Source organism: Hyperoodon ampullatus (assembly GCF_949752795.1).
Source record: "Hyperoodon ampullatus genome assembly, chromosome: 11".
Taxonomy (NCBI): Eukaryota; Metazoa; Chordata; class Mammalia; order Artiodactyla; family Ziphiidae; genus Hyperoodon; species Hyperoodon ampullatus.
This window is the reverse complement of record NC_136924.1, coordinates 91,593,216-91,614,183: the sequence shown is the minus strand read 5'-3', so window position 1 is coordinate 91,614,183 and position 20,968 is coordinate 91,593,216. Positions and strand designations below refer to the sequence as shown.

Here is a 20,968-nt window from a genome sequence, read left to right as displayed (position 1 = left end):
ATTTATTATACCTGACTTCCTTTGGCAGAATCCAGTATGAGTTTTATAGCATTCAAAGTCAAAACACAATTGAAAGCAAATAATCACCAGTGGCTTAGTAGGTATTTTGCTTTAAGGAATACATAATTTAATAGTATTAATTTTAGTATTAGTGGCTTTTTTTTAACTCTGCAGTTACAAAAAAGTAGACTTTTAAAGGACTTGTGATCCTTTGCCATAAGTATAAAAATTTACCATACATTAAAAACTGTGGTAAGAGGATAGAATTGAGTAATGTGGACTTTATCTCTAGAAGGAACTCATGAAGGTCTCTATTCTGCTATAATTTTTAATATATAAATTTCTCTATAGATAAAGGACGTTAGATTTTTATGGATTTTCAAATTAGTTGCCATTCATATGTATTTTTTCAGTGGACTAGTTCTTGATTAAAGGTATTTTTAAGTTTTAAATAATAGTTCACTGTGTGTTATGACTTTTGTCCATAAAGCCTGTTTGTAATTATTAGCTTATTTTCTGTGTACTAAACATATTTTATAAGAGCTGAAAAAATTGTCAACATCGGAATATATAGAGAATTCATTATATAATTATTTTCTGTGTTAGTTTAGGGATTGTTGCTTTCTGAATCTTGAAAATGTTTTATGTATTTTCACTTTTTCAGAGATGTCAAATTGTAAGGTAAACCCAAAGAGTTATGTCCACAAATTTTGTTATTTTTTAAGTAGGAAAATATATAATTTTTAGGTTTATATATCTTTAATGCATTGTCACATTAGAAATGTAGTGATTTCTAAGAACATCTTAAAATGCTAACCACCGTCATTTGTTGTGGATTCAGTAGTAACTGTGTAATAAAATTAGAAATTATCAACAGATATTTAGCTTTTCTCCTCTCCCAGATGGTACCTTCCCCCAAAACATACTTCCAGATAATTACAAAGAGGAATTTAAAAATGGACATTCTCAACTCTTTAGGTCAGAACTATAATAATACATTACATATTAAAACTTGTAAGTTAAAGCTGATGCAGTATTCAAAGGGAAATTTATAATTTTAATTTATTACTAACAAACAGAAAAATAAAAAAGCATTATATGTGCATCTCCTTTGCTAGGGAAAAATAGCAATAACAAACTAAAACCCAGAGAAGGAGGAAGGAGTTCATAGAAATAGCAAAAAAGCCAACCCTTTTTGAAGATTGAGCAATAAAGACAAAAGCTTATTGAAAAGCCTTAAAAGTAGATACATTTTTGATCTACAAATAGAAGTACAAATAAACTGTATAAGGATTCAAAAAGGCAAGAAATAAAGATCTAGAGGAGATTCTTTAAGTAAGAGAACATTATTATATACAACCTTATACCTATGAAGTTCATTTTATCTAAGAAGAAAGTAGAAAGCTGAAAATTATGAGGAACTGTGTTAAAATTGTAGTCACTTGTAGTGAAAATCTGTTTCAGAATAAATCATTAGGCCCCAAAAGCCTTGCCAGAAAATTCTGACAAACATTTGAGGAACAGGTAATTCACTCCTCATATAAACACTTCCAGAGTATAGGAAAAGATGAGGCCTCATTTTATGAAACACACCCAACTGTGGAATTCTGTGGCATAAGAAAAGAACAAATATAGGCCGGTTTTATTTTCCAGCATTGGTTTCTCATGAATGTAAGGCTGGTTCAATATTAACCATTATATTTCACTGTACTAACAGAAGAAGGATGTAAATTGTGTGATCATCTCAGTAGATACCAAACAAGGAGGATTTGCTAAAACTGACCAGCTGTTGGAAAAAATAGGAGGGAAGTACCTTAAATCTCATAAAGATTATCAGAAACCTGTTATAAATATCATATTTAATAGTGGATCTTTGGAAATATTTCCATTAGAGTTGAGAATAGGACAAGGATGCCTTATCTGTGCTGCTATTTAGAACTTTGGTGACAGGGCAATAAAATAAAACAGGAAAAAGGAATGAGGAGTAATAATGGTAAATGATAAACTGTAATGCTTAGCAACTAACTGATAAAAGGAAAACATTCTAGTAGCCTTGCTGTACATCAGCAACAACCAGTGGGAAATTGTAATGAGAAAATGGTTTCACATATGGTAGACATTTAAAAATAAGAAAATACTTAAGAATAAACCGAAAAACAAAATTTCAAGACCATTATGAAGAAAACGGACAGAAAAAGAAAACATGAGTCAACAGTGATATACCATGTTCCTGGATAGGAAGACTTGATTCCTCTCAAATCACTATGCAAATTCAGGATACTCAAAATTTCAACTGGATTTTTTATGGAAAAGCTGTCAACACACTCTGGAATCCACTGTTCCATTGGTTATGATTTATAAAATGCCATTTTAAGTAGTTTTAACTGAAAATAGCTTTTTCAGTCTTTTCTTTCAGTCTCCCCTCCCACTCGCCTCCCTCAATGAGTAAATCTGTGGCTGCCTAATCCAAGAGAGAGTTTTGAATAATGAATACCATGTGTCTGTTTATTCACTAGCTTTTTTGAGTGCTAATATTTGTTATTAGGCAAACGATATAGGATTCCTTTTTTTTTCCCACACAGAATTATTTCCTGAGATATTCCTTGGTACATAACAAAGAAATTCTTGGTTTGCATAGTTTGCTAAACAAGGCCCCAGTGTGTCTGAATCCCAACAATTTATGCAACTTTTATTTAAACAGATACCATTGTGCCATTATACAAGAAATGATAGATATGCCTAAGAAATCAAGAGCAAATGAAATAGTAGTAGTAATCAAAGATATAGTAATAGAATATTACCTTCCTTCACTAAAAAAAGACTTGTTTATAGAGTTTTTAAAAGATCTCACAGAATACTTGCCAGAAAAAGAGACCCAATCTTAGACATATTATGACAGATATTTTGAATTATAATTAAAAATTGTAGTTTCTCTAGATTAAAACAACACAAAAACTCTGCTCTTTGATTTCTTTTTTATAATATTAAATGGCAGAAGAAAGCATGTCTGTGTCTAAATTTTGTTATGTTTTTCCTCTGCCAGTAGTTTAAATTTTGAAGTGATAAAAAAATGTTTTAAAGAAATATTTGAATACTATAGATGTATATGACATGAAATTGAAGCTCTCTTTACACTGCCTGCCAATCATAGCCTCTAGAGGTAACCACCATTAGCTTTGGTGTTTATTCTTCTAGACCTTTCCCCATATATAACATATACAAAATAATGTTTTAAATTTGTTTTCATTTTTAAGGGCAAATAATAATACTATACATATTATGCAATTTATAGAATACCTACCAGATAGCCTGCCAAAAGAAAAAATGAAAGACACTCTTGTATAAGTTGGAGTACAGAAAACACTTTCTCATATACCTTTCTTGAAAAAATTACTTTAAATATTTTAGTTACAGGAAGGTAAATCCATATTAAGAATTTTAAAAATTGTGCTGTACATGTCCTTGGGTATTAATCATATGCATAAATAATTAAGTCCTGAGGAAAATCTTCACCTTGGGAGTCATAGGTAATTGATTGCCTAGCCCATATCGGTGGACTTGAATACTTTTTAAGTTTTGGGGTCTCCTTTAGAAGTGACTATTTTGGGAAAAAAGGTTTTAAAAGTAAATAATATTTTCTTTTTATGATATGATTGTATTGGCTAATTGAAATTATCTGGAAGAACACTTCCTTAGGCAGGCCTCATGAACGCACTCAGAAGTTTCAAATTCTTAAAAATATATTTATCATAAAATGACAGCAGCAGCCACAAGAAAAACCAATTGAGTATCATAGCCATGCCTTAGTAAAAGACTTAAAGGAAATAAATACAAAGAAAATATTCATGTGGTGATGGGGTAATTTTTCTATTTTTTTCCTTTCTGCCTCTGGTATTAAATTTTTATGAATATGTATGTGGGCAAAATATGTGATCAGGCAGTGTTTAATAAGCAGTACAAATGATTAATAAAATAATCTCACTGACAAATGTTAACACTAAGAAGGTAACATTTTTGTCAGTTTTTTAAAGGTTAACACAATATGAAATTAAATACTTCAAAGAGTAATATCATGTGAACATTTATATACATTGCTATTGAAAGTGTAAATTAACAAAGCCTGTCTGAAAAGCATTTAGATAGGAGCCTTAAAAATATACTCTGTCTCAGGAATTCCACCTCTGTGAATGTAGCTTAAGTAAGTAATCTGAAAGAACAAAATTATTAATTGCATGTTATTTGACTACAGCAGTTAGTTAAGAAACAATTGAACACATCCAGTAGGAAAGAGACTGTATAACTAATGATTCAATATATTATACATATACTCATATGTACTATCAGTAAGGGATTTATAGTTATGCTTACTATACACTTCTCAGTAAGAAAATTAAGTGTGGTTACAACTGTGTTAAAAAATAACAAATGCAAGCACACATTTTCAGAAATATACTGGTTTGTGAGCAAACATCCACAGTTCAAGGAGGAAAAAAGCCAATCTTACAAAATTAAGAGTGTTTACGTTTTTGTTATGATTTTCTGTATTTTTCACATATATGTTTTACAGTCAGCTTGCCTTATTTTCTTTGCTGTTAGCTATCTTCTGAGGATCCTATTACCTGTGGGTTTCTTGTTATGTATGTATGGGTTCCTTTTTAATACTATAATGCCATTTGATTTCCGTCTCGTTTTTGCTCTTTTTAGGCCAAGATAGCCAGGTTAACCAAACGCTTTGGAGCAGCCAAAGAAGATCTTAAGAAAAGACAAGAAGTAAGAATTTCTATTCTTGCATAATTAATATTTAGCCTTAAGTGGTAATATTAGGAAGTGCTGATTTAGGAGGAAACTCTTTATTACAGGTCTGAAATTTGCTTTCATCCTGTGCACTTCCTGCATGTTGTTTCCGGAGCTGCTACTCTAGAACTAATTATTAACTGTTTCTAATCCTCACTGTTTTCATACATCAGTACATATTAATCTATTTATATAAGGCATTCTTGAAGTTGTATTTTCTATCCATCTTTAAGATTATGTTTTGGGGATTTGCCTTACCATGTTTCTCTTTTTACATACAGGCATGCCTTGGAGATATTGCAGGTTCAGTTCCAGATCACTGCAGTAAAACGATTATTGCAATAAAGCAAGTCACAAATTTGTAGAACATTTTTTCATTAAAATAAAAGTTATGTTTACACTACACTGTAGTCTATTAAGTGAGCAATGGCATTATGTCTAAAAAAACAATGTACATACCTAATTAAGAAATACAAAACAAAAAACAATGACAGTAACGTCAAAGATCACTGATCACAGATCACCATAGCAATGTAATAATAATATAAAATATTGAAGTATTGCAAGAATTACCGAAAAGTGTGACACAGAGACGCAAAGTGAGGAAATACTGTTGGAAAAATGGTACCTATAGACTTGCTTGACTCACGTTGCCATAAACCTTCAATTTGTAAAAAATGCAGTATCTGCGAAGTGCAGTAAAACAAGGTATGCCTGTACTTGCCAGTGTCCTAGTCTAGACTATTATTTCCTCCAAAATGTTTTAGTATACACTGCCTCAAGTAGCCTGGTTCTCCTCTTCCTTTTTTCCCCCATGTAGTTTAGTCCAAGTGTCATAGCATAGCACACAAACTGTAGTCTGTAGTCACACTTTTGCTTTTGTTGTTTCCTTAGTTATTCAGTAATATGTATTTTTAGTATAGCACTTGTACATTGCAGTATTGTTTTTAGTTGAATTTCTTTTCCTCCTCTTCTTTTTTTTTTTTTTTAATCATTTGAGCAAGTTACATTTCTTTGTGTCTTGATATCTCCATTGCCTGGGACATAGTAATTGCCAATAATAATTATTTCAGTAGTAGTCATTATTACTGTAGGATTTTTCTGTCTTGAATCATTTTCATATCTTCTTTACTTGACTTTTTAAAACAAAATTTATTTTGAAATAATGATAGATACACAGGAAGTTGCAACAATAATACGTAGACTCCTATGAACCCTTCACTCAGCTTCCCCCAATGGTGAAATCTTCTATAATTGTAGTACAATATCAAAACCAAGAAATTGGTACAATTCTACTAAATAGTTTTGTAGACCATACCAGTTTCCACCAGTTTTTACACGAATTAATTGTGTGTGTGTGTGTTTCTACGCAGTTTGATCTCATGTATAGATTTATATAACCTGCCACCACTGTCAAGATACAGAACTGTTCCCTCACCATAAAGGGACTCCCTCATGCTGTTCTTTTATAGTTTCAACCTTGCTTTAACCCTACCCTTACTCCCTGTACCCTGGCAACTACTAATCTGTTCTGCATCTCTGTATTCTTTTAACTAAACTTTTTAAGCTCTGATTTCTCTCTTTTATTGAACAACTGATAGTTTTTATCTTTGTTTACACAGGCTAGTCTCATCAAACCCTCATTCGGCCACAGCCAAAGATTTTTTAATTATGGTCCTCTTCAATGATGTAATTAATTCTCTGATTTTAAACTCCACTTTCTCAGCTTTGGTTTTTTGTCACAGTATAAAAACTAAGCTGTTTTATTTCTTATATTAGAAAATTGGTATAAATCTTTGTTTAACCTTTATTTGCTATGCTTCAGCCAAATATAGGGGTTTGAAATTTTTCCATTGTTTTGTGCAATATGAATTTCCATTTTTTCCTTTCATCCTGTGTCTGAACTAAGCAGTGCTGCCCACCGTGTACTTTTCCAGTGTTTGTGCATATCAAATTTGTTCTCAAAACTACTTTCCAAGTCTTGTTTGTTTAGTTAAAGAAGATAGGCAGAGACCTTAAGGAATAAAAATGAAAATACTACAATCCCTGAAAAGTTTGTCTTGAAGGGCTACAACTGGTATGGAAACAAGGACAAATACTGTGTAATTCCTAAAGATTGGAAAAGATTAATTTGGGCAGTTAGTATGTGTGGCACTTGAAGGAAATTTTAAGGTGTAGTATTCCGTTTTTCAAATTTTGTTTCTTCCTTCTTTAGTTTGTGAATAAGGCCAATTTAAAATTTCAAAACTTGGACATCTTTCTAACTCATTCTTGTTAATGTTTTCTTCTTGTCAGAGAGATTTGTAGAAATTTCAAAGATTTTGTGCTTTCATGTTTAATTCCCTTTAATTATGGTATCCACTGTACTTTTACATCTGTGTCTTCCTGTTTTAAAAATAAGACATATAGAAAGAATGTTTAGAACTTTATCCCCCTTATGAAAATAACTAAACAATGACACTTCAGATGCTTTTCTTCTATTTAGATTTGTTCCTTGGTCCTTTGATATTAACCAGTTAATAGTGAATCCCACTGTTCAGGTTTGTCTTAAAACATTTTCTGTTCATTTCTGAAAGAGTAGAAAATCCTCATAGACAGTTTGCTATTAAGACCACACGCATAATCTAATCCATTTTACTGCTCTATTAGTGATATCTTTAACTTTCATCCTTTCTAGTTTTTTACTGTAAAATAAATATCAAGATATTTCTCATCCTTTATCTATGAAAATCAATGACTTATATTTGATTCTCAAACAAATTTTAGATTGAATCTAAATCCTACATTTCAATTTTTTTATTAAAAATATTTTAAATTCTTTTTACTTTAATTATGATAGAAATAGTTAACATAAAATTTACCATTTTTAACTCTACAACTCAGTAGTGTTACCTGTGTTAACATTGTTGTGTAACAGATCTCTAGAAATTTTTCATCTTGCAAAACTGAAACTGTACCCATAGAACAACTCCCATTTCCCCTCCCCTTTAACCCCTGGAAACTATTGTTCTACTTTGTTTCCATGATTTTGACTACTCTAGATATCTCATAAGTGCAGTCATACAGTATTTGTTGTTTTGTGACTACCTTATTTCACAAAACATTATGTCCTCAAGTTTCATCTGTGTTACAACATGTGACAGGATTTCCTTTTTTTAAGGCTGAATAATACTCCATTGTATGTATATACCACATTTTCTTTATCCATTTATTTATTGATGGATGTTTGGGCTGCTTTCAACTCCTGGCTCTTATGAATAATGCTGCAATGAACATTGGTGTGACCTCTTTGAGATCAAAGTCTTGGATATATATACCCAGAAGTGCAGTTGCTGGGTCATATGGTAATTCTGTGATTATTTTTTTGAGGAATCTCCAGACTTTTCTTTAGCAGCCACACCATTTTACATTCCCATCAGCAGGACACAAGGGTTCCAATTTCTGTATATTCTTGCCAACACTTGTTTTTTTCTGTTTTGTGTTAGTGACCACCCTAATGGATGTGAGGCTGTATCTCAATGTGGTTTTGATTTTCATTTCTCTCATTAGTGATGCTGAGCATCTTTTCATATGCTTGTTGGTCATTTTGTATATTTTCTTTGGAGAAATGTTTATTCAGGGCCTTCGGCCATTTTAAAATCTGGTTACTTGTATCTTAGTTGTTAAGTTGTAGGAGTTCTTTATATGTTCTGGATATTAACGCCTTACCAGATACATGATTCGCAGTTATTTTGTCCCATTCCATAGGTTTCTGTTTCACTCTGTTGATTGTTTCCTTTCATGTGCAGAAAATTTTGTTTGATGTAATCTCCTTTGTCTTTTTATGCTTTTGTTGCCTTTGCTTTGATCCAAGAAATCATTGCCAAATACACTGTCATGAAGCTTCCCCCTATGCTTTCTCTTAGGAATTTCATAGTCTTAGGTTTTACATTTAGGTCTTTAATCCATTTGGAATAAATTCTTGTGTATGGTTTAATGGTCTGACTTCATTCTTTTGCATTTGGATATCCAGTTTTCACACCATTTGTTAAAAGACTGTCATTTCCCCATTGTGTAACCTTGGCACCCTTGTAGAACATCATTTGAGTGTATACATAAGAGTTTATTTCTGGGATCTCTGTTCTGTTTCACAGGTCTATGTGTCTGTCTGTGTTCCAGCACCAAACTGTTTTGATTACTGTAGCTTTTAAAATCAGGAGGTATGAAGCCTTCAGCATTGTTCTTTTTTCAGATTGTTTTGGCAATTCAGGGTTTCTTGATTCCATATGAATTTTAGGATGCTTTTTCCTACTTCTGCAAAAAATGACAGGGATTTTGGTTGGGATTGCATTGAAACCTTTGACCGCTTTGGATAGGATGGACATTTTAACAATATTAAGTCTTTCAGTCCCCATGAATATGTCTTTCCATTTATTTGTGTCTTTTATTTCTTTCAACAGGGTTTTGTAGTTTTCAGTGTAAAGGTCTTTTACTGTCTTGGTTAAGTTTGCTCCTAAATATTTTATTCTTTCTAGTGATATTGTAATGGGATTATTGTCTTAATTTCTTTCTCAGATTGCTCATTGTTTGTATATAGACGTACATTGGATTTCTTTTTTGTTGTTGAGGTATAGTTGATTTACAATATTATATAAATCTCAGGTGTACAACATAGTGATTCACAATTTTTAAAAGTTATACTCCCTTGGGCTTCCCTGGTGGCGCAGTGGTTGAGAGTCCGCCTGCCGATGCAGGGGACACGAGTTCGTGCCCCGGTCCGGGAAGATCCCACATGCCGCGGAGCGGCTGGGCCTGTGAGCCATGGCTGCTGAGCCTGTGCGTCCGGAGCCTGTGCTCCACAAGGGGAGAGGCCACAGCGGTGAGAGGCCCGTGTAACAAAAAAAAAAAAAAAGTTATACTCCCTTTATAGTTGTTATGAAATATTGGCTATATCCCCTGAGCTGTACAATATATCCTTGTAGCTTATTGATTTTATACATAATAGTTTGTGCCTTTTAATCTCCTATCCCTATCTTGCCCCTCTCCCCGTTCCTCTCCTCACTGGTATCCACTCGTTTGTTCTCTATATCTATGAGTCTGTTTCTTTTTTGTTACATTCACTAGTTTGTCTTAGTTTTTAGATTCCACATGTAAGTGATTTTTCGTGTTGATTTTCTATCCTGTAGCATTGCTGAATTCATTTATTAGTTCAGACTTTTTCGTGTGTGTGTGGCCTCTTTAGGGTTATCTAAATATAAGATGTCGTCTGTGAACAGTGATACTTTTACTCCTTTCGATTTGGCTGCCTTTTATTTACTTTTCTTGCTTAATTGCTCTTGTGAGGCCCTTCCAGTGCCATGTTGAAGAAATTGGTGAGAGCGGGCAAACTTACCTTGTTCCTTATCTTAGGGGGAAAGCTTTCAGTTATTCACCATTGAGTATGATATTAGCTATGGGCTTTTGACATATGGTCTTTTTAATATTGAGGTAGTTTCCTAACTTGTCAAGTATTTTTATCATGAGAGGTGTTGAATTTTTTTTTTATTTTATTTTTATTTTTTTTTTATTTTTACTTGTTGACAGTTTGCTTTATTTATTTATTTATGTTTGGCTGTGTTGGGTCTTCGTTTCTGTGCGAGGGCTTTCTCTAGTGTGGCGAGCGGGGGCCACTCTTCATCGCAGTGCGCGGGCCTCTCACTATCGCGGCCTCTCTTGTTGCGGAGCACAGGCTCCAGACGCGCAGGCTCAGTAATTTTGGCTCACGGGCCCAGTTGCTCCGCGGCATGTGGGATCTTCCCAGACCGGGGCACGAACCCATGTCCCCTGCATCGACAGGCAGACTCTCAACCACTGCGTCACCAGGGAAGCCCCCGAGAGGTGTTGAATTTTGTCAAATGCTTTTTCTGCAACAATTGAGAAGATCATGTGGGTTTTTTTTTCCCTTTATTCTTTTAATGTGGAGTATTACGTTGATTGTTTTTCATATGTTGAGCTATCCTTGTATTCCAGGGATAAATCCTACTTGGCCATGTTGTGTAATTCTTTTTAATGTGCTGATGAATTTTATTTGCTAGCATTTTGTTGAGAATTTTTATATATATGTTTATCAGGGATATTAGCCTGTAATTTTCTTTCATTTTGGTGTCTTTGGCTTTGGTATCTGGATAATGTGGGCCTCATAAATTGAGTTTGGGAGTGTTCCCTCCACTTCAATTTTTTGGAAGAGTTGAGAAGGGCTGTTGTTGATTTTCTTTAAATGTCTGGTAAATTCTCCAGTGAAGCCATCTGGTACTTGACTTTTTTGGTTGTTAGGATGTTTTTGATTACTGATTCAATCTCTTTACTTGTTTAGGTCTGTTCAAGTTAATTTCTTCTTGATTCGGTCTTAGTAGGTTGCATATTTCTAGGAATTTATCCATTTCTTCTAGATTATCCAATTTGTTGCCACAGTAGTGTCTTATGATCCTTCTCTTTCCGTGACATCAGTTATAATGCCTCCTGTTTCATATATGATTTTGTTTATTTATGCCTTCTTTCTTTTTTCTTAGGTGATCTAGATAAGGTTTTACCAATTTAAAATTTTTTTCTATTGATTTTGTATTCTCTATGTCATTTATTTCTGCTGTAATCTTTATTGTTTCCTTCCTTCTTATAACTTGGAGTTTAGTTTGTTTTTTTCTTTTCTAGTTCCTTGAGGTGTAAAGTTAGGCCATTGATTTGAGGGTTGGTTTTTTTTTTTTTTTTTTTGTAAGCATTTACCACCACAAACTTTTTCTCTTAGTACTACTTTTGCTGCATCAATTTTCCCGTAAATTTAGTATGTTGTGTTTTTGTTTATATATATCTCAGATATCCTCTAGTATCCGTTGTGATTTCTTATTTTACTCACTGGATTTTTAAGTTTTCCACGTATTTGTGACTTTTTTCCATTTTCCTTATGATGTTGATTTCAAGTTTTATTCCATTGTGATTCACAAAGATATTTGGTATGGTTTTCATCATTTTAAATGTGTTCAGGCTTGTTTTGTGACCTAATATATGATCTATACTGTAGAAAGTTCTGTGTGTGCTTAAGAAGAATGTGTGTTGGGTGAAAATTTCTACATTTGTCTGTTTGATCTTTAGTCTTGTTCATTTCTAGGGATTCCTTACTGATTTTCTGTCTGGAACATCTATCCATTATATAAAATGATGTACTGAAGATTCCTACTATTATGGTGTTTCTGGTTTTCTGTTAAAAAAAAACAATTTTTACATCCTATATTTGGGGGCATAGATGATATGTCCATATATATTTACAAATGTTATATCTGGTCAGTTGACTTTTCATTATATAGTGTTCTAGTGTTCTTCTTTGTCTCTTGTAATAGTTTTTGATTTCAAATGCATTTTGTCTTAAATACTTATGGTCACCTCTACTTTGTTTTGCTTATCATTTGAATGGAATATCTTTTTCCTTACTTTTACTTTCAGCTTGTTTGTGTCTTTAGACCTAAAGTGTGCCTCTTGTTGACAGCATATAGCAGGACCTTGGTTTTTTTTGTTTTTGTTTTGTTGTTGTTTTTTTATTGAATCCATTAAACCAGGGTATATCTTTCTCTGGAGAATTTAATCCATTTGGATTTAAAGTAATTATTGTAGGGACAAACTTATTATTGCCATTTTGTTGAATATTTTCTGTTTGTCTTGGAGCTGTTTTGTCTGTCTTCAGTTTTTGCTTACTTCCTGTGGGTTTTGTTTATTTTTTAAATTAGTAGTGTCGGTGCTTTAATTCATTTCTCATTTTTTGTGTATCTTCTATAGGTATTTTCTCTGTCATTACCATGGGGATTACATAAAATATCTTAAGTTTACGCCTATTTTAAGCTAGTAACAACTTCAGTCACATCTTTCCTTCCACTACTTTGTTATTGATACCATACATGATATCTTTTTGTATTGTGTATACTTTAACATAAATTTACAATTATATTTTATACTTAAATTCTGTACCAGAATTATGTGATTTTTGCACCAACTTTACAGTAATGCAGGATTCTGCATTTGTTTGTGTATTTACTCTTAACAGAGAATTTCATATTTTCATGTTGCTGTGTAGTGTCCTTTCATTTCTCCTTGAAGGACTCCTTTTAGAGTTTCTTGTATGGTGGATTTAGTGGTGATGAATGCCATCAGCTTTTTATTTACTGGGAAAATCTTAATTTTGCCTTCATTTTTGAATGATAGTTTTGCTGGTTATGGTATTCTTGCTTGGCAGTTTTTTTCTTTCAGCACTTTGAATATGTCATTCCACTCCCTTTTGGCCTGCTAGGTTTCTGCTGAGAAAACCATTGATAATCTTATGGGAGCTGCCTTAAATGTGGTGGGTCGTTTTTCTCTTGCTGCTTTTAAAATCTTTGTGACTTTTGACAGCTTGACTATAATGTTTCTTAGTGTAGGTCTCTGAGTTAATTCCAGTTGGAATTTTTTCACCTTCTTGAATTTGTCAGTTTTTTTCCTCAGATTTGGGATGTTTCTGGCCATTATTTAAGTAGGCTTTCTGCCCACTTTCTTTCTTCTCCTTCTTGGTCTTCCAGATTTGTATATTGGTCCATTTGATGGTGTCTAATAAATCCCTTAGTCTGTCTTTACTTTTTTTGTTCTTTTTTCTATTTGGCAGTCTAACTCAGTAATTTCAAGTGACTTGTCTTCAGGTTTGCTGATTCTTTATTCTACTTGATACAGTCTGGTGTTTTGTTTTGTTTTGCGGTATGAGGGCCTCTCACTGTTGTGGCCTCTCCCGTTGTGGAGCACGGCTCCGGATGCGCAGGCTCAGAGGCCATGGCTCACGGGCCCAGCTGCTCTGCGGCATGTGGGATCTTCCCAGACCGGGGCACGAACCCATGTCCCCTGCATCGGCAGGCAGACTCTCAACCACTGTGCCACCAGGGAAGCCCTACAGTCTGGTTTTGATCCCCTCTAGTAAAGGTTTCAAGTCAGTTATTGTATTCTTCAGCTTCAGAATTTCTATTGGTTCTATTATAAAGTTTCTTTTTCTTCTTGCATTGTTTTCCTGATTTCATTTCATTTTCTGTCTGTTCTTTTTTATCTCATTGAGCATCTTAATGTTAGTTATTTTGAATTCTTTGTTGGGTAGTTCATAGATCTGTTTCTTCAGTTTCTGGAATTTTATGTCTTTGATTGATCCATATTTCCCTTTTTTTTGTATGTCTGGTTCTCTTTCGTTGAAATTAGGGCATTTGAAAAAATAACCTCCCCATCTTCTTGGAATATCTTTATACAGATGAAGACCTTTACTAGTCAGTCTGTGTAGATACTCTGGTGTCCTCTCAAACCTATTTTTAAAGATGCATTTTCTTGGAGCTTGTGCATGTATCTCCCATCTGAAGAGGTTTATCTGTTTCTACTTGGGAACTTCCCATCCCTCACCTGGTATCTACTTTCCATATTGCACTCTTGTGCTGCTTTAGCAAGCCATGATATTGGAGTTACCCCTGTTGTCTGTCTGTGTTACTGTAATTTTTCTGGTTTGGTACCAAGTCAAGGGGTTCACCTTTGTTCTCATCTAGTCCCCAGACATCCAACTTGTGCTGCTTTATCCAAGTCAGCTGAGACTGAAGCCAGTGCCTTATCAGTACCCCAAAAAGCCAGAATATTGCATGCAAATTCCACTCTTCTCTTTCCTTCCCAAAGGAGAGGACAGTTGTTGGGAATTTTTTCTTGATTGCACCATACTGTGCGAGGAAGGGGATGGGGTATGGTGGGTAAGAGCAGCAGACTTTCCTACCCACTACCATATATCTCTTTTGGGGCTTGCTTTCACTTGGGGATCTATAATCTCTCAACAGGTTTCTGGACTTCTTACAGGTGAAATTTGGTTCTTATATTGCTAAATCATTGTCTTCATGAGATAAGGAGAGTATAGGATTTCCAATTCTGCCATCTTGCTGATGTCACCACACTGTAGTGTTTAAGGTCCTCCATCTTAGGACTCTAAGCCCTGTTATACTTATTTATTATGCTTATACTGCTCCTTTTATGTTTTCCCTGAAATGTTGTTTACCTTCATTTTAACTATTTTGAGTATACCAATTACTCAGAGACTTGTTAGAAGATGCATTTCTTTCCCCTAAAATTTTTAAACTTTTTCGAGTGATACTGCAGTGTTACTTTCATTTGCTTTTCTATTTATTTCAAATGTTTTTGCATCCACAACCAGGTTAGAACAGTTTATCTTAATTCTTTATCTTTTGTCTCCTCTACACAGATAACTAGTACAACACTATAGTGTTTGGTTAAAATCATCCTTTTATCCTATAAAAAGCAGCAAGATATATTTGTTGTTGAGAAGAGTGATTAGTGGCATCTGCTTGATGTGATCCTAAGCACTTACCACCTTTTGTTTAGTATTATGTGTATTATTATACTTAATTAACTCTTGAGTGGAGTTACTTATTTTTCTCAATTTAAGAAATAAATGATGATAGTGTCATTAATGATGGAGGCCCAAATAATGGTAATTAGCATATAAATATTAGAATTCTTTTTTTTTCTTTTTTTTTGTGGTATGCGGGCCTCTCACTGCCGTGGCCTCTCCTGTTGTGGAGCACAGGCTCCAGACGCGCAGGCTCAGCGGCCATGGCTCACGGGCCCAGCCGCTCCGCGGCATGTGGGATCCTCCCGGACTGGGGCACAAACCTGTGTCCCCTGCATCGGCAGGTGGACTCTCAACCACTGTGCCACCAGGGTAGCCCTAGAATTCTCTTCCTATAGTCCCTGTTTTGGGGAGCAGAAAAGGGTTAAATAGTTTGTTCTGAAGGTTAGAATTGGGATATCTTTTTATGAAATTTTAAGTCACATAGTGGCAAGTATTTATTTTTTAAACAAAAATTGTAAAAATAATTTTGATTTGTGACCTAGGATACCACTTAATTGGCAATCGATTACTTCTGGGGAAAAATAAATACTTAACCTTGTTTGTTGAGTTTCTGCTTGTAATCGTGCCTGATCTGCCTGATATATAGTAGGCATTCACTAGATATTTATTGAATGAGTGTCTAATTATTCTTTATTTAGATTCATATTAATGTTTACTGAACTGTTAGAACATATAAGCTATTTTCATATTCTCTATTTTATTTACTCATATCAAAAACTGAGGTTTAAGGGCTTCCCTGGTGGTGCAGTGGTTGAGAGTCTGCCTGCCGATGCAGGGGACACAGGTTCGTGGCCCGGTCCGGGAAGATCCCACATGCCGTGGAGCGGCTAGGCCCGTGAGCCATGGCCGCTGAGCCTGCGCATCCAGAGCCTGTGCTCCGCAACGGGAGAGGCCACAACAGTGAGAGGCCTGTGTACCCCAAAAACAAAAAACAAAAAACAAACAAACAAAAAAACCCCTGAGGTTTAAGAATTATTCTATTCACTTTTCATATGATAAGCAGTTGTGTCAATAGACTAAGTAATTTGTGTAAGGGGCTTAACAAGTGGCAATGCCAAGATTTAAATTTTTTTCTCAGTAAGATTTTCCACTATATTAGAGAAATAACAGATAACATATTGACAAGGCATTTAAAGGTCTTATGTGAATTCGGTTTTATTTTACCTTGGTATTTTTCTCCCCCAGAATCCACCAAACCCACCTGTATCACCAGGAAAGTCCATAGTTGACGGTGGCAGCAATAACAGTGTGCCCTACAGGTGAGAATTGTAAACAGTCTATTTATCAAGTTTTTAATTAAGAGAACAAGGTTCTGATTTTCTTTGCAGAAAAATCTTGGAATGTGATTCTGTGTATTTATGTAGAGATAAGTGTTTGGTATACTGGATTAAGTATATTTGCTTCCTTTTTGCTTTCTGTAATTGTTCACCTATGGATATTGATTTTGCTAATTTATTATAAGGCTTTCTTTAACCACTTGTGTTAAATAGTATTATCTTAAGTAACTGAGAAATGCTTTCGTCAGGAGTGATAAAATCTAATGTGTGCAGATATTCGGACCTACATTTGGTTCTCAGGTTAAAGTATTGAGGACATAGAATATAGAAGGAAGACTCTCCCCTAATGCCGTAGACCCCAGCATTCCAAAGTTTTTGTGCCAGCTTTGCTTCACTGCATTCACTCTCAGTTTAATGCTTTAATATCCAAGTCTAGCCACCCTTTTTTCCAAGGGGCCACTGCTTTCTCTATACATAAATAGATATTCCCTAGAATGGCGTATCAAGTGACCATTTGTGTGTATATATATTTCATAGAAATGCAAACACAGTGAGACAGATGTTGGAGTCCAAAAGAAATATAAGTGAGAGCACACCGCCATCCTTTCAAACCCCTGTGAATACAGGTAATATTCTTAACACTGAAATACATTTTCTTAGGAATTGAAGGTTTTGGTTCTGTTTTCTTACGTTCTTTTGAGATTTGAAATGGACTAAGAAACTGAGCACAGTTATGTAAAACTGAGTGCTAAGCACAAAGTTTATTTAAAAATCAGGATCGCAGATATGCATGAAAATACAGAAATTCAGATCTCTACTGTAGTGGTTCTCAAACCTTTGGGTCTTCACATCCCCTTACAATCTTAAAAATTATTAAGAATCCAAAGAGCTTTGTTCATGTGGGTGTATTAATTGATATTTACTATGGTAAAAATTAAAACATAAAATTTTTAAATGTTTATTTATTCACTTTAAAATGATTACAAACCTATATTATGAACCATAAGTAACATGTTTTGATGAAAAGTAGCTCTTTTCCAAGCTTTAAAAAAATTAGCAAAAAGAGTGTTATTGTGTTAAATTTTTATAAATCTCTTTTATACCTCACTTAAAACATTAAGATGGCTGAAGATACCTGGATTCTCATATCTGCATCTGCATTCAATCTGTTGCAATTTGTTGTTATAGTTGAAATATGTGAAGAAAATTCAGCCTCATACAAATATGTAGTTGGAAAAGGCCTAGCCCTTTTAGTGAATTGTGGATATTCTTCTTGATACAGCAAGTAGTAGTTTCTTAAAGGTTAGTTGCAAAGTGAAATAAGAAACCACACCAATAAACTTTTCTAAATTTTTCATTAAAATTCATTTGCCTGTCTTGTACTTGGATGGATCTTTTACTAATATCATTGATCATTTGGAAAATATTCAGTTTTCTGAGTCTTCCAAATGTTGATACATTTCATTAATAAATTTTTTTAAAAATCATATTTATTTATTTCACTATCATTTCTTCTCAGACAAGTCTTTAAAGATTTGGGAAGCTGTCATGCCCTCAGTGGCAGGTAGACGTATTTTCCAAAGTTCTAATTTTTGTCTTTTAAAACTCAAATTTTATTATTGCCAATAAATACTGTTGGTCATTTTCTTTGAAGTGACTGCCGTATTTGGTTTATTTTCAAGAAAATATTTGCCAGGTACCCAAGTGTGAATAACCACGGTATGCTTGTAATTCTTTCAAGTAAAAGTGGTTTTCCATTAAAAAAAAGCCTGTTAGCTCAGCTTACAAGTCAGGCAGTCTTACAAGCACTTTTCCTTGAGCCGGCCATCCTTATTTGGCATGCAGCAGTAATGCTTTATGTGTACTTCCCATTTCTTCACATAAAATATTAAGACGGACTATACTCAAGAATTGAGATTTAATAGAATTATTAGTTTTTACTGCTTCATAATGAACATTCTTAAATGAAACTGATTTTGTTTGGTTTTTACTGTGCCCATGTGGTGTTAATGCAGTGATGGTTTGGTACGACTACCTTGATTTTTATACTGAGACATCAAAAGTTTTACTCACCATTGCTTTTGCTCCATCATTGTAAATATCTACACAGTGAAAAAGTCAAATAATGTTTTATTATTGTTATGGAAATAGTTTGGACATTTCAAAGTTCCTGTAAGGGTCTCAGTAATCCCCAGGTGTCTCCCTGGACTGTACCTTGAAAATTGCTGCTCTAGCTTGCCGATGATTTTGGAAAGACTACAAATCATTGAGAAGAAACTTGGTCATTGAGTTTAAACCTGTTCAAATGAGAATAAACACAAATGGTTGAACTAAAATGACTATAAAACTACAGTGACAAGCATTTTGACTTTCTCTGCTCTTTGTTATCTGCTCCTTAATTCATCTCCCATCTTCACCGCGCTATTTTCCATATCACGTAATGTCAATAGAGTGTTAATAGAGACAGCCTCTCCTCACCAGTTCCTCCCCAGGGAATCCAGTAAAATTTTTGGTCCACAGATAGAGGTTTCACATTGTCCAAATGACAAAATACCATCACCAGGTTTAAGTGTTATTCATTAATGGTACTCTTTCTAGATTTTCTATTTGAGTTTATGTATTGCCAGTGTTCTAAGGCATTTATAATATTTTTAATGTACTTTCAAAATTGTCTATACAGTTTTACCTAGTTTTCAATGTTTTTTAGTTGTTTTTCCAGCTAGTTACTCTGAAGTAAGTATAATAATTTTCAGAGACTGTTTTTATACAGAGATAGCAGTCCTCTGCCTTAATCATAAAACATGTGCTGTTTTCATAATGTACCAAATACAGATGCAAAAATGCTTCTACAGATAAAATCTAAGAATTCAAGGATTTAACTCTTGAACTAAAAGTTTAATTATGAGAGACTTTACTGTATATACTGCAATACATCAAATTTATATTATATTATCTTAGCTGGTAAAGATAGCTATTTAAACTGAGACTTCTTTTTTCTTTTTATAGTATCTTCAACCAATCTTGTCACTCCTCCAACAGTTGTTAGTAGTCAACCTAAATTGCAGCCTCCAGTGACTTCGGGTTCTCTGACAGCAACGTCAGTTCTTCCTGCACCCAACACAGCTACAGTAGTTGCTTCTACTCAGGTGCCTAGTGGAAATCCCCAACCTACAATCTCTTTACAGTCTTTACCAGTGATTTTGCATGTACCTGTTGCCGTATCCTCCCAACCTCAGCTCCTACAGAGCCATCCAGGGACTTTAGTGACCAATCAACCATCTGGCAACGTTGAATTCATTTCTGTACAGAGCCCACCTACAATGAGTGGTCTTACCAAAAATCCAGTATCTTTGCCATCCTTGCCAAACCCCACTAAACCAAACAACGTTCCTTCTGTGCCCAGTCCTAGTATTCAAAGGAATTCTCCTGCCAGTGCTGCACCATTAGGAACAACACTTGCTGTACAGGCTGTTCCAACAGCGCACTCTATTGTACAAGCCACCAGGACTTCTTTACCCACAGTAGGCCCATCAGGACTGTACAGTCCATCAAATAATCGAGGCCCTATACAGATGAAAATTCCAATTTCTGCTTTTAGTACTTCATCTCCTGCAGAACAGAGCAGCACGGCCACCACAAGAATTGGTAAGTCAGTATGGAGGTTTAATAATAGAAATGCAAACATGTTAATAGTCTATAGGTAATTGAACACACGTGTGTGTGTGTGTGTGTGTGTGTGTAAGTGACTAGCATAATTGGAAGAACAGAGTAAATAGAATTTTCACAGAGATTATTTTTAGTTAAGTTTTTTGTTACCTAAGAGAAATGATGATGTTACAGTGGGATTTGAGAGAGAGTTTATTTTGAGTGAGAAGTTAGCATTTGTAATTTATCTTTTACTAGTTTTCCTAATCTGTGTGAATTTTTTTTTTTTTTTTTTTTTTTTTTTTTCGTATGTGGGCTTCTCACTGTTGTGGCCTCTCCCGTTGCGGAGCACAGGCTCCGGACGCGCAGGCCCAACGGCCATGGCTCACGGGCCCAGCCGCTCCGCGGCATGTGGGATCTTCCCAGACCGGGGCACGAACCCGTGTCCCCTGCATCGGCAGGCGGACTCTCAACCACTGCGCCACCAGGGAAGCCCCCATGTGTGAATTTTTAATTTAGGCTTTGTAGCAAGCATTATGAATTACTTTTCTAATACATTTTTCAGATATATCTGAATAGAGCAAGTATATTTTAAAGTATCTAATTGACGTAATATGTGCTAATAAGAAGAAAATAAAAACCACGTATCTTCCCTACACATTTGGAAAAACCCTCTGTGCGTTCATCACTCATATCTTGCAAATCTGAGTGGTTTAAAAGTAGGTCTTCCCCCTTTAATTTACTACAGAATGTTTGCTTGCTTTTTGTTTTCTCTTTTATATATTTTCCCGTATGACATATTACATGATTATGTTTGCATATGTATATATACTTT

General features: G+C 34.5%; 1 protein-coding gene across 2 annotated transcripts in view; it reads left to right on the top strand.

Annotated features, from left to right (window-relative positions):
* Positions 1 to 20,968, top strand: part of ATF7IP (activating transcription factor 7 interacting protein) — a gene marked incomplete at its 3' end in the record, with an annotated part of 63,160 nt that overhangs the window by 23,706 nt on the left and 18,486 nt on the right. For both annotated transcript variants that reach the window (XM_079715121.1, XM_079715120.1), the window contains exons 5-8: positions 4,705 to 4,770; positions 16,397 to 16,470; positions 17,026 to 17,114; positions 19,495 to 20,133. In XM_079715121.1, the coding sequence (XP_079571247.1) occupies positions 4,705 to 4,770; positions 16,397 to 16,470; positions 17,026 to 17,114; positions 19,495 to 20,133 (868 nt within the window). The remainder of the gene's footprint in view (positions 1 to 4,704; positions 4,771 to 16,396; positions 16,471 to 17,025; positions 17,115 to 19,494; positions 20,134 to 20,968) is intronic.